Here is a 14,307-nt window from a genome sequence, read left to right on the forward strand (position 1 = left end):
TGTTAACTGTGACTTTTGGGTTGTTGTTAGTTAATTGTGTCACTTTGTCCATCTCTGAAAATAAATTATCATAATTAAATTTCTGCAGCTTTCTTCAATTTGGCATACAATACTTGGTGTTTTTATGCTTTAACTATCAAAATGAAATATCTAAGTTCTTAAAACTAAGCAGCATAGTGCTTAAAAGAAAGGAAAGAGAAGGTTTGCTTCAGTTTAGTTCAGTTCAGTCGCTCAGTGGTGTCCGACTCTTTGCAACCCCATGAATCGCAGCACACCAGGCCTCCCTGTCCATCACCAACTCCCAGAGTTCACTCAAACTCACGTCCGTCGAGTCAGTGATGCCATCCAGCCATCTACCCTCTGTCGTCCCCTTTTCCTCCTGCCCCCAATCCCTCCCAGCATCAGAGTTTTTTCCAATGAGTCAACTCTTCGCATTAGGTGGCCAAAGTACTGGAGTTTCAGCTTTAGCATCAATCCTTCCAAAGAACACCCAGGGCTGATCTCCTTTAGAATGGACTGGTTGGATCTGCTTGCAGTCCAAGGGACTCTCAAGAGTCTTCTCCAACAGCACAGTTCAAAAAGGTGATTCTAAAGGGCTCCTCCCTCTTTCTCAGGCATCCCTCTAAACTACACACACTAGCTTTGCAGTTATACAACTTGACATTACAGATTATTGCTGTTGTTCAGTCATTAAGTCATGTCTGACTCTTTGCAACCCCATGGACTGCAGCACTCCAGGCGTCCCTGCCTCTTACCATTTCCCGGAGTTTGCCCAGGTGTGTGTCCATTGAATCAGTGATGCTGTCCAACCATCTCATTCTCTGCCAGCCCCTTCTTTTGCCTTCAATCTTCCCCCAGCATCAGGGTCTTTTTCAATGAGTCAGCTCGTCACATCAGGTGGCCAAAGTATTGGAAATTCAGCTTCAGCTTCAGTCTTTCCAACAAGTATTCAGGGTTGATTTCCCTTAGGATTGACTGGTTTGGATGTCAGTATATTTTAAAGACCTCTGGGACTTCCCTGGAGGTCTAGTAGTTAGGACTTCACCTTCCAATGCAGGGGTGCAGGTTCAATCTCTCATTGGGAAGCTAAGATCCCACATACCTTGAAGCCAAAAAACCAAAACATGAAACAGAAGCAATATTATGCCAAATTTAATAAAGATTTATTTTTAATCTTAAAAATAAAAACTCACCTGTTTAAAAGATGTGTTGCAATAACTCTTACAGTTATAAAACTACATTGAACTCCACCAGCAATTGTCATTAACAAGATCTTTTCCTACAGGTCTGGACAGCAGCATCTGAAATAAAGCATCAGTCACCATCTGATTTTCTTTGGAAGGAACACAACAGGTTTCACACAGGCCCAAACTGTACAACCATCCTGTGCAAACCTAACGGTGAAGTCAGTGTCCAGTCCTTAATAATAGTTTTTAATAAGAATGGATAGCTCTGCTTATGTCCTCCTTTCCCCTCTTAGCTCGCTCAATGAGTTTTTCATCTTTAAAAGCTTGGAAAGAACCATCACTAACTGTCATAACATATCAGGCAAATCAGTAGCAGCCTCTCTTCAGTGCCAAAGAGGTGCTTATAGTTTGGCAAAGATAATTTTAATATCCTGTGTTTCTAGAAGCGACTTCAAGTTTCAGAATCAAGCATGGATTTTATTTATGGCATTTGGCCTTCTCCTGAAGAGAAGGATGAGAAAGGAAGGAACCACATGTGGGCTTTCTTCTTTTAGTTTCTTCATTTCTCGATTGCTTGTTGAGATTCTTCTCTATTCCCAGGGCTGTGATAAGCGTGATAAATGTTGGGAATGTAACACAGGTCAAGATTCCTACTCCCAGAGGACTATAGACTCTCACTTGTGGCCACTATATACTTTATTCGGGCTTCCCAGGTGGCGCTAGTGGTAAACAATCTGCCTAACAGTGCAGGAGATGCAAGAGACGCTAGTTCGATCCCTGGGTGGAGAAGATCTGCTGGAAGAGGAAATGGCAACCCACTCCCAAGGTTCTTGCTTGGAAAATCCCATGGACACAGGAGCCTGGTGGGCTACAGTCCACTGGGTAGCAAGGAGTTGGTCATGACTGAGTGACTAAGCACACACACACATTATGCTTTATTCACTGTCAAATTAAGTCTATAGAAATAACTCTGATTCAGGAGGGAGGGGATATATGTATACCTATGGCTGATTCATGTTGAGGTTTGACAGAAAGCAAAATTCTATAAACCAATTATCCTTCAATTAAAAAATAAATTAAAAAATAACTCTATATAACTCATTACCAATATTCTGCAATTTTATACTTTCACTCTGCCTTTTTTGGTATAATATTAGCCTAAATATATACCTCAAAACATGCCAGTAAAGTGTAAATGTATCCCTTTTTATGAGAAAAAATTTACTCCTTTCTCAAAGCCGTTCTTTAGATTTTTAAATGTCTGCCTTTTCTTACCCCAAGCCTATAATTACTAATTCATACAATATATTGATCAAAATCTATTTCTGAGTTTCTTTCTTGCTGCATTATACCTGACTGTCCTTTCAGAGTAGATTTGCTAATTAATTAAGAGCAATTTGATGTCTTTTTGTGAGAACACACAGCATTAGATGGAGTGAACACTCTTTAGATGTAAATTTGCAGGCTTTACTCACTCATTGCCTCATATTTCTATGGGCACAAACTGAATTCTATAATACTTCTAGTAGTTGTCACTGATGGGGAAAATAAGGTTATGTAATCTAAGTTATTTACTCACTTTCATAAGAAATCATTAGCAGAACTCAGGTTAGGACTAAGGCATTCTTGTTTCAGACCTTTCACATTTATCCACCCATTTAGCCATTGTGTAAACACTTTAGGCTTCCCTGGTAGCTCAAGATGGTAAAGAATCTGCCTGCAATGCAGGAGACCTGGGTTTGATCCCTGGGTTGGAAGATCCCCTGGAGGAGGACATGGCAACCCACTCCATTATTCTTGCCTGGAGAATTCCATGGACAGAGAAGCCTGGCGTGCTACAGTCCATGGGGTCACAAAGAGTCAGACACTTTGTGTGTACAGTGTCCCAAGCACTGGGTGTTGAACCAGACAGACAAGGTCCCTGAGCTCCTGGAAGGCACATTTTAGTGAACTGTCCCTCCTCGCCACTGAATTAAACTTGGCATTTTGAGTTTTCCTTTTACTGATTGGTTTGATCTACTTGGCACATATAGGTTCAGACCATTTCTTCAGGGTGATGTAAACACAAGTAATTTTGTCTGCTAATATAGGAGTTAAACTGGTTGATTCATATGGAAAATGTTTACATATATTTATTATCTGCCAAGCTTTGTGCTAGAAGCTAGGGAAAAACACATAATTGTTGCACAATTCTTGTCCTCAGAAAACTCATGAGTCTGGTAGTAAAAATTGATATGTAACAATAAATAATTGCATTACTGTGAAACAATGCTTTAGTAGAAGTTGGTGCACAGAGTGTGGCAACTCAGATTAGAGATTCAACCCTGTAGAGGAGAGGATCAAGAAAAACATTAGAGAGCATAAAGCACTTGTTTTGAGTCTGCAGATGAGAGAAGTTCACCCAGTTGACTTGAATCATAGTGTATTGCCCCTTTCCTCCTCCCTAACTCACTCTTCCCTGTGGCTTCTCTTATTTTCCAGTACTTAATTGCTCCCTCAAGCCACGGGGCCTTTGCACATGCTTTTGCGTCTCCGTAGACTCTTTCTCTCTTCCTCTACTTACCTATTAATTCCTACTCACCCTTCAGGCTTCAGCTCAAGTCTTTTTTTTAAGGTCAGTTCCTATTGGAATTTCCACCCCATGGTAAAGCAATCAGCATTGTTTAATTCAAATAGAAAATATTTCCATTAACTACACTGAGGTGTGACATTGTCAATCTAAAAGCCCTAATATAAACACAAAATTCTCCCCCCCTTTTTTTTAAACAACAATTAATTCCTGTTCTCACCTCAGTGATACTGGATCTCACTATCTGCAGTTGCCAGGCAAATTTTTCTTGAAATGATAGATTGCTACATTCCCATAGACATGCTGAAAAACAGATCCAAGCTTTCTTTGCGATCCTGGATTGCTTCTGTTGATATAACTTGTGTGTTGAAAATAATTAATATTTTGTGGGGAAAGTTACAGAACCCGAAATCTGACTAGAACAATAGTAGACAATGACATAGACTAGAATAGGTCCTGAGTCTGGACTTGAAAAATACTTACAAAAAAACAGTGTGGCAAAGAGAAGTCGTATCATTGTTCAGTCACTAAGTTGTGTCCAACTCTAAAAACAGAAACCTAAAATAAAGTATGACAGCCTACTTTTTGGTTCATCACTAACTTGGCGATACTTAATATTCGATCAGTTACAAACCATATGGTGTAATATAAAGGCAGATTTAGTCTTGCTTTGTCAGGAGTTCATGTAAGATTACATAGTACAATCACTATGATTCTATGAGGCTATTGACTTTTAAACAAGGCTAGATTTTTTTTCAGAAACCACTTTTTTGTCCTATATGATTTGTAGCCTCTACATTTCATGTCAAAAATTGAATGGGCCTCTCATATGACTGAATGCCTTGAATTTTCCCAATACATTGTTCTCAGAAACTATGGAATTCTCAGTGAATTCTGGTGCTGTAGCAACTCATGAAGGGCTGTTTATATGTGCATTATCTCCTTTGATTCTCAGATTATTTAAGCATTATACAAAGGAAGAAAATGGGGCTTGGAAAGTTAAATGGCTTTCTCAAGATCACATGACTGGCAAAATGGCAAAAGTAAAATAAAACCAGATATTCCAACTCCAAAAATTTTTCTGTTAGGTACTAAAAATAGCCCACAAGGTTCATATGGTCAACATTTCAGAAGTGAGATTAAAACTATATCATTTTATTTGATCACATTATCATTGTCATTATCAGTAGATATTTTTAAGTCCCTTATAATACAGGAAGAAATAAAATATTGCTCTTGGCTAGGAAAGGCTTGCAATCTAATTGAGAGAGATTTCACTCAAAAGATGATTAACATATTTTCCACAAAAATATCTATTTGAGCTGCGAAAGAGGAGAATCCCTAACTGATGACCTGAACCAAAAGTGGGGTTTTCTGCTGTGATCTATGAAATGAAATTTTTTCTTTGCCTAGCTTAACTTGCCTTGTGTTGTCTTTATGTGTGTTTAACTTATCAAGGCATACAGAGGGTTTTTCAATGGATACAACATCAATCTAAGCCTCTATAATTTATAAGCTAAAAACAGATCACAAGAACAAGTAGATGGGGTACACTGCAGTGCTTAACTTTCCCTGTTGAACAAACACACAATTATCAGTCCCTACACATGATTTTTCTGAATGATTTTTACACATATATGTTATACATGCCACGTATTCAGGAAACCAAAACAAACTCCCCACCTAGGATTCTAGCTTGGAGAATGTGGTTTCCTCTTCATGTCTTTAGTTTTAACACCCATTTTCCCATCTCAAATAATATATGTATATAGAGTGTGTTGCCACTTCCTTCTCCAGGGGATCTTGCCAACCCAGGGACTGAACCTGTATCTCCTGCTTTGCAGATGTATTCTCTACCACTGAGCCACCATGGAAGCCCCATATTTAATATATATATATTTATATTATATTTAATATTTATGTTGTATTTAATTTATATAAAATATTATATAAATATATAATATATTAACTATTAAATTTTAACTTATTAATATAACTTTTTGCACAGTTCCTTTTAATTATGAAATTCAGTAGCTTAACTGAATCTCATAATGCTGTCATATAGCCACCACCTTCCCCATTTTACATATGAGGACACATTCCAAAGGAGTAAGTGATAACCTGCCTGCATAGATGCAGCTTGAAAATTTTCAGAGTTGGAAGCTAAGGCAGGATGTCTCACTATAGCCTCATTATGTGTTTCACTAATCATTTCACAGTACATAAATGACATTACAGTTTGACTAAAATTTTATTGCAATGAGCCTGAAGTGAAGTGAAGTGAAAGTCGCTCAGTCGTGTTCGACTCTTTGCAACCCCATGTACTATACAGCCCACGGAATTCTCCAGGCCAGAATACTGGAGTGGGTAGCCTTTCCCTTCTCCAGGGGATCTTCCCAACCCAGGGCTCAGACCGGGGTCTCCCACATTGCAGGAGGATTCTTTACCAGCTGAGCCACAAAGGAAGCCCAAGAATACTGGAGTTGGTAGCCTTTCCCTTCGCCAGGTGATTTTCCCAACCCAGGAATCAAACCAGGGTCTCCTGCATTGCAGGCAGATTCTTTACCAACTGAGCTATCTGGGAAGCCTGCAATAAGCCTATGTCATTTTTAAAACTTACCTCTAATAGTATTTAATATTAATGAATCATTTTTGTTAGGCTGTTGCCTGGTACACTCCCATTCACTGGAAGCAAGCATGGGAAAAATTAGAGACCGACATCGAATTTGACAGATGTTCAATAATAAGTGCAACACCTCAACGGCACATGTTTAATTGGCCAGCAGTTGCAACTACAACTAAAGAAAAACGAGATCAGTTTAAGAGAGAGTCCTCAAAATGCCAGGTGGAACAAGTTCAAGCTTCTCTTAAAAGGTAAAAGTTGCTCTTTTTTTAATTGCATTTTTGTCTGTGCTGGGTCATTGTTTTTGTGCAGGCTTTTCTCCAGTTGTGGAGAGCGGGGGCTACTCTTTAGTGGTGGTACGCAGGCTTCTCATTGTGGTGGCTGCTCATGCTGCAGAGCCTGGGCTCTAGGGCATGTGGGCTTCAGTAGTTGCAGCACGTGGGCTCAGTATTTGCTGCTTCAGGCTCAAGAGCACAGGCTCAACAGTTGTGGCACACGGGCTTAGTTGCTCCTTGGCATGTCGGATCTTGCCAGATCAGGGATCGCATCCATGTCTCCTGGATTGGGAGGCAGACTCATTACCACTGAGCCACCAGGGAAGTCTGCTTGATTTTTTTTTTTAGTTGAGTTCTTCCCACAATTAATAAGGGTTGAACAGGTGGGAATGACTGGCTGACAATGTGATGAACAGATAAATCGATAAAAACAAACAAAACTTCTATTTTGAATAGGACCATAAAAACCAAAATAGCTTTTATGTTTTGAAACACAAAAACACAGAGCAAGCAGAGACACACTCATGAGAAAATAAAGGCTTGCAATTTCCACTAATTGATATTAAGACCCCCCCCAAGGTTGTTCCATTTCATAACAGCCCTCCCATTAGCAGTAAGGCCAAGGGGCAGTGCAGAGAGGAAGTCATCACCATGCCTTTCATAGAGCTTAGGTGGAGGAAGATTTGCATCATCTAGCACTTTCATCTTGGATCAAGAGCTGGCTGTGGCTGAAAGTACAGAATTTATGTTATTTATATGTAGTCAGATGCTTCTGATGTAATAACAGTGCTGCTCACAAGACTGGAAAAACCATGCTCTCTAATCTTGGAACATGCTTTCTCTCTAATGGAGCCTTCATTATTCACATCACTGGGTGAAGTGGCTTTCCAGTTCAATTTGGGCTCAATTTTTCTTTTACAGAGAAAAAGAAATCCCACCAACCCTTTTCCCCACTCGCAGCCCATGGTGCCACAGTCCTAATGTCCCTGCACACCCCTACTGTGCACTGACCGATGCTCACAACACCTCCACAGCTGGACACAGCTTAAACAGACAGCCCAGGTCAACCCGGACTGATTCAGTCCAGGTAGGTCAAAGGGATATTATTCCAATGAAGGGTAAGTGATGTACGTGTGTGTGTAGAACTAGTAAAAATGTGGTTAAGTAATAAAAGTCTCTTAAGTGTTATAAGTTATTCATATCCTCAAGAATAGATGGCGTCTAAAGTCAGTACCATGAGCTTGTTGACTTATGTCCGTTCGGATTTTCCATGCAATGGCTCAGAAAAACCCAAACTTTTAGCCAGCCTAATACTTCTGCTCTAGCACAGTGTCTGAGTTATTATCGTTGTTGTGCAGTTGCTAAGTCGTGTCCGACTCTTCAAGACTTCATGGACTGCAGCATGCCAGGCTTCCCTCTCCTTCACCATCTCCCGCAATTTGCTCAGATTCATGTCCAATGAGTGGGTAATGCCATATAACCACCTCATCCTCTGCTGCCCCCTTCTTCGTTGGCCTTTAGTCTTTCCCAGCATCAGGCACTTTTCCATTGAGTTGGCTCTTTGCACCAGGTGTCCGAATGCATCATCAAAAGAACATCATGAACGACAAGAGGACATAGGATTCTTTAAGTGTGGTTGAAAGTATATTTTGTTTCTCATTAGACAGGATAAATGGGTCCTATAATTTAAGCTGTTGTAAAAAAAATCCATTTTTTCTCAACACATTCTAATATTAATCCCAAATTCTTACTCATTTTTCAACCAGAAGTTTCTTATATAAGTCCTTTAAGTAAAGCTTTTAGAGTTGGTGTTATTAGCCCAGGATGTGTTCATGGACTTCAGGAAGTCCACGAATCTGTTAAACTTGGAGGAAAAAAAAAAAAGTAAGCCTATGTGATGTTTTCTGGCAAGAAAGTTCACAAGGTTCACCAGAGGTTCCCAAATAATTAAGAACTGATCAGACATGGTGCCAGATCCTAAGCTTTCATATAGCAGCTAAATCCTGGAGAAGTTAAAATGATTTACAAACACATTTAGCAGAAAGATGCTTTTTTAAGTGAAATCTTGGGCAGAATCCCAATATATGAAATGGATGAAAACAGAACCATTCAAGTTGAAGAAGAGAGATTCCCACTACCCACTACAGCTATCTTCTTTTATTTATTCATTTATATTACTATTTGGCTGTGCTGGGTCTTAGCTGCCATGCAGGGGCTTTCTCTAGTTTCAGTGAATGGGGGCAACTCTCTAATTGTTGTGCTGGGGCTTCTCATTGCAATGCCTTCTCTTGTTGCAGAACTCAGGCTCTAGGGTGCTTGGGCTCAGTAGTTGTGGTGCATGGGCTTAGTTGCCCTGTGGCATGTCAGATCTTCCTGGACCAGGGATCGGACCCATGTCCCCTGCATTGGCAGGTGGATTCTTATCCTCTAGACCACCAGGAAGTCTCACCCATTTTCTTCTCTCCTTCCCTGTGACCTCTGAGGCACTTATTTGGAATCACAGGATTCTGTACACGCAGTATGAAAACCACCATGCTAGTGTACTAACCCATGCTAGAAATAGCAGCCCCCAAAATAATGCCTTTTAGAAGTGGAATGATGGAAATTCTGTAAATTCCTGAATATATTCTATTTCATAAAATTAAGTATCCTATGTCTTGTGCCTGAGTTGCTTCATCTATAAAGTATGAGACTATGATCTGAAATTTTAAAAGCCCTTTCAGCAATGTTATATATATACATATATATATACATTTAATAAACATATATATTATATAGACACATACTCAGGACTTTAGGACTTAGATTTGAGATTTTAAGAAGTACCTTCATGTTTTTCTCCAATTAATGATTGCCTTCACTTATTCTGAACAACTTGTTTACCAAAGAAATTTGACTTCAAATTTTCTTGATACACCTTTCTATAGTGATGGCAACTTACACTGATTATTCAGTACATCTTTTGTTCAACATAAATTGCACTATATTTGTATATTATAAAGTGACAGTTTTAAATTTTTATTTATAGATTTATATTTTTTACTGTCCTGGGTCTTTGTTGCTGCACTAGGGTGTCTTCTAGTTGTCGCCAGTGGAGGCTACTTTTTGTTGCAGTGTGAGGTCTTATTGTGTGGCTTCTCTCACTGGGGTGGCTTCTCTTGTTGCAGAGTATGGGCTTTAGGGTGCATAGGCTTAATAGTTGCAGCTCACGGGCTAGAGCACAGGCTCAGTAGTTGTGGTGTACAGGCCTAGTTGCTCTGCAAAATGTGGGATCTTTCCAGATCAGGGTTCAAACCTGTGTCCCCTGCACTGGCAGGTGGATTCTTAACCACTGGACCACCAGGAAAATCCCATATAATGATAATTTTAAAAGACAATTGCTTTAACGCTTTCAGGGCATCTGTTCATTCAGTTCTGTTCAGTTCAGTTCAGTCGCTCAGTCGTGTCCAACTCGTTGCGACCCCATGAATCACAGCACACCAGGCCTCCCTATCCATGACCAACTCCCAGAGTTCAGTGAGACTCACGTCCATCGAGTCCGTGATGCCATCCAGCCATCTCATCCTCTGTTGTCCCCTTCTCCTCCTGCCCCCAATCCCTCCCAGCATCAAGGTCTTTTCCAATGAGTCAGCTCTTCAAATGAGGTGGCCAAAGTACTGGAGTTTCAGCTTTAGCATCATTCCTTCCAAAGAACACCCAAGGCTGATCTCCTTTAGGATGGACTGGATGGATCTCCTTGCAGTCCATGGGATTCTCAAGAGTCTTCTCCAACACCGCAGTTCAAAAGCATCAATTCTTCGGTGCTCAGCCTTCTTCACAGTCCAACTCTCACATCCATACATGACCACAGGAAAAACGATAGCCTTGACTAGACGGACCTTAGTAGGCAAAGTAATGTCTCTGCTTTTGAATATACTATCTAGGTTGGTCATAACTTTTCCTCCAAGGAGTAAGCATCTTTTAATTTCATGGCTGCAGTCACCATCTGCAGTGATTTGGGAGCCAAGAAAAATAAAGTCTGACACTGTTTCCACTGTTTCCCCATCTATTTCCCATGAAGTGATGGAACCAGATGCCATGATCTTCATTTTCTGAATGTTGAGCTTTAAGCCAACTTTTTCACTCTCCACTTTCACTTTCATCAAGAGGCTTTTGAGTTCCTCTTCACTTTCTGCCATAAGGGTGGTGTCATCTGCATATCTGAGGTTATTGAGATTTCTCCCAGCAATCTTGATTCCAGCTTGTGTTTCTTCCAGTCCAGCATTTCTCATGATGTACTCTGCATAGAAGTTAAATAAGCAGGGTGACAATATACAGCCTTGACGTACTCCTTTTCCTATTTGGAACCAGTCTGTTGTTCCATGTCCAATTCTAACTGTTGCTTCCTGACCTACATACAGGTTTCTCAAGAGGCAGGTCAAGTGGTCTGGTATTCCCATCTCTTTCAGAATTTTCAACAGTTTATTGTGATCCACACATACCTTTAAAATTTTATATTAATTAAATTTTTGCTATTAACAGATATACATCAGAATTTTAAGAGGTTTTTTTTTACTTCAGTTGAGAAAATTGCAAATATATTGTCATAAAATATATTGTATAATAGAAATCTTTTAATTTATGTAAATAGCACTAAATACAGCACATGACATATAGTAATTGTTTAATGCATGTTGATGAAGGACAGAGTGGGTGACACTGAAGGGTTTTAAAGACACATCTTTTAGAGTTTTCTCTGTATTTTAAAAGAGAATTTTAGAAACAGTGTTGAAAATGGAGTGGAGTGGAAAATATTCCAAAATCTAGGAGGAAAGAAGGAAGGAAGGAAAGAATAGAGGAGGAAAAATAAGGGAAAGAAGGACAAAGCAGGTGTGAAAAAGAGAGGATAGGAGTCGTAATTTGAGTCCCAAAAGGACAGGAGAGCAAGACTGGGGCAAGAGTTATACTTAAAGAAATAATGACAAAAGTCTCAAAAACTGATGAAAGACATCAAGCCACAGAATCACGAAAAATAAATTCTAAGCAGCACAAATTCAAAGGTAGCTCTATAATAAAACTTTAGAAAACCAAATACTGGAAATCTGAAGACTAGAGAATGATATCTCCAGTGATGTGCTAAAAGAACTACTGTCCTAGAGTAGAAAGATACATGTCAATGCATCTGCTATGCACCTGAAACTGTCACATTATTAATCACTATACTCTAATATAAAATAAAAAGTTACAAAAAATTTAAAAGAATTATTATCCTGGAGTTCTATACCAATTAAAAATCAACTTCAAAATATGAGATGAAACAAAGACATTCTCAGGCCAACAAAAACGGAGAGAATTCATCAACCACAGACCACATTAAGAACGTACTTCAGCTAGAAAGAGAATAATCCTAGAAGGATGCACAGAGATGTTGGAAGAAGTGAAAAAAATACAGAGTCAAGACATGGTTCAACATAAATGAATATTCACTACACAGAATTGTACTAATATTGTCTTGTGGGGGGTAAAATAGAGAATTTAAATACATAACAGCTGTCTTAGTTTCCCAAGGCTACTGTAACAAAGTACTACAAACTCAGTGGCTTAAAACAAATCTATTCTCTCACCATTCTGGAGACTAGAAGTCTGAAATCAGGTTGTTAAGCAGGGTCACACACTCTCTCTCTGAAGGCCTTAGGGAATGATCTCCCTTGCCTCTTCCTACCTTCTGCTGGTTGCCAGCATTCCTTGGTGTTCCTTTTCTCATGGATTGCATCACTCTAACCTCTGCCTCCATCTTTCCACAATTTGTGCATCTGTATCCATATTTTCTTCTTCTTATAAGGACACCAGTCACTGGATTAGGGCCCACTCTAATCTACTAGAAATTCATCTTAACTTGATTACATCTGCAAAGACTCAAGTTCCAAATTAAGTTACATTCACGACTTCAATCAAGAGGTTAGGATATATACATATACATTTGGAGGGATGCTGCTGCTGCTGCTGCTGCTGCTGCTGCTAAGTCATTTCAGTCATGTCCGACTCTGTGCGACCCCATAGACGGCAGCCCACCAGGATTCTCCAGGCAAGAACACTGGAGTGGGTTGCCATTCCCTTTTCCAATGCATAAAAGTGAAAAGTGAAAGTGAAGTCGCTCAGTCGTGTCCGACTCTTAGCGACCCCATGGACTGCAGCCTACCAGGCTCATTTGCCCATGGGATTTTGCAGGCAAGAGTACTGGAGTGAGTTGCCATTGCCTTCTCCTTGGAGGGATACTACTTAACCCAAATAACAACATCAATAGCACAAAAATTAGGAGCAGAGAAAATGGAGTTACAGTACTCCAAATGTCATGATTTGTTCAGTAAGTTGTAAAAATATACATTTATATTAGACTTCAGTAAACCAATTATGCATGCTGGAATTTAGCATAAACACTAAAAGAATAGTATATGAAATGTTGTGTTTCTGGCATGACGTATGCCATACTTTCATTATCATTCAGTTCAAAATATATCCTAATTTTCAATGTGATTATCTTTGATATGTGGGTTATTTGGGGATAATATATCACAAAGTTTATTTCAAGAATGCAAAGTTGATTCAAAATTTGAAAATTAATTAACAAAATAAAAAAGAAAATTATAACCATCTCAATAGATGAAATTCAAATATAATTTCCTTTATGTCTACAAAATTCCTAATGTAAGCTATCATACTAAACGGTAAAGTAATTGAAATTTTCCCCTTGAGGTTCAGCTCAAGGCAAGAATTCTCTCTAGGACAATTCCCACTCAGCATTGTACTAGAAGTCTGGATGCAATAAGGCAAGAAAAATTATTAACAAATATCCTATAATTCATCAGTTTTAGTCTCAGATATCATAATGCCTAACAAATAGACGCATATGTGGACCAAATGACAAAGACGATAATGACCACAGCAACTCTTTTTGTAAAAGTCATAAATTAGGAGCAATACTTGGAGATCAAACCAGTCAATCCTAAAGGAAATCAGTCATGAATATTCATTGGAATGATTGATGCTGAAGTTGAAACTCCCATACTTTGGCCACCTGATGCGAAGAACTGGCTCATTAGACAAGACCCTGATGCTGGGAAAGATAGAAGGTGGGAGGAGAAGGGGATGACAGAGGATGAGATGTTTGGATGGCATCACTGACTTAATGGGCGTGAGTTTGAGCAACCTCTGGGAGTTGATGATGGAGAGGGAAGCTTGACTTGCTGCAGTCCATGGGGTCGCAAAGAATTGGACATGACTGAGTGACAGAACTGAACTGAGAAGCAATATAGTTGTTCATTAAGAATATCATGGATTAATTATGATATATTAATACAATCCGACCAAGATAATCACGATGGTATGATCACTCACCTAGAGCCAGAAATCCTGGAATGTGAAGTCAAGTGGGCCTTAGAAAGCATCACTACGAACAAAGCTAGTGGAAATCATGGAATTCCAGTTGAGCTATTTCAAATCCTGAATGATGATGCTGTGAAAGTGCTGCACTAAATTTGCCAGCAAATTTGGAAAACTCAGCAGTGGACACAGGACTGGAAAAGGTCAGTTTTCATTCCAATCCCAAAGAAAGGCAATGCCAAAGAATGCTCGAGCTACCACACAATTGCACTCATCTCACATGCTGGTAAAGTA

The 14,307-nt window shown here is 39.4% G+C and overlaps 1 protein-coding gene across 1 annotated transcript in view; it reads left to right on the forward strand.

Moving 5' to 3' along the window:
• LMNTD1 (lamin tail domain containing 1) overlaps window positions 1–14,307 on the forward strand; it is a 77,577-nt gene that overhangs the window by 48,568 nt on the left and 14,702 nt on the right. The window contains exons 7-9 of the mRNA XM_005680740.3: window positions 1,286–1,405; window positions 6,416–6,630; window positions 7,576–7,741. Coding sequence (XP_005680797.1) covers window positions 1,286–1,405; window positions 6,416–6,630; window positions 7,576–7,741 — 501 coding nt within the window. The remainder of the gene's footprint in view (window positions 1–1,285; window positions 1,406–6,415; window positions 6,631–7,575; window positions 7,742–14,307) is intronic.

The sequence above is a fragment of the Capra hircus genome, chromosome 5 (genome assembly GCF_001704415.2).
Source record: "Capra hircus breed San Clemente chromosome 5, ASM170441v1, whole genome shotgun sequence".
In the NCBI taxonomy this organism is placed as follows: domain Eukaryota; kingdom Metazoa; phylum Chordata; class Mammalia; order Artiodactyla; family Bovidae; genus Capra; species Capra hircus.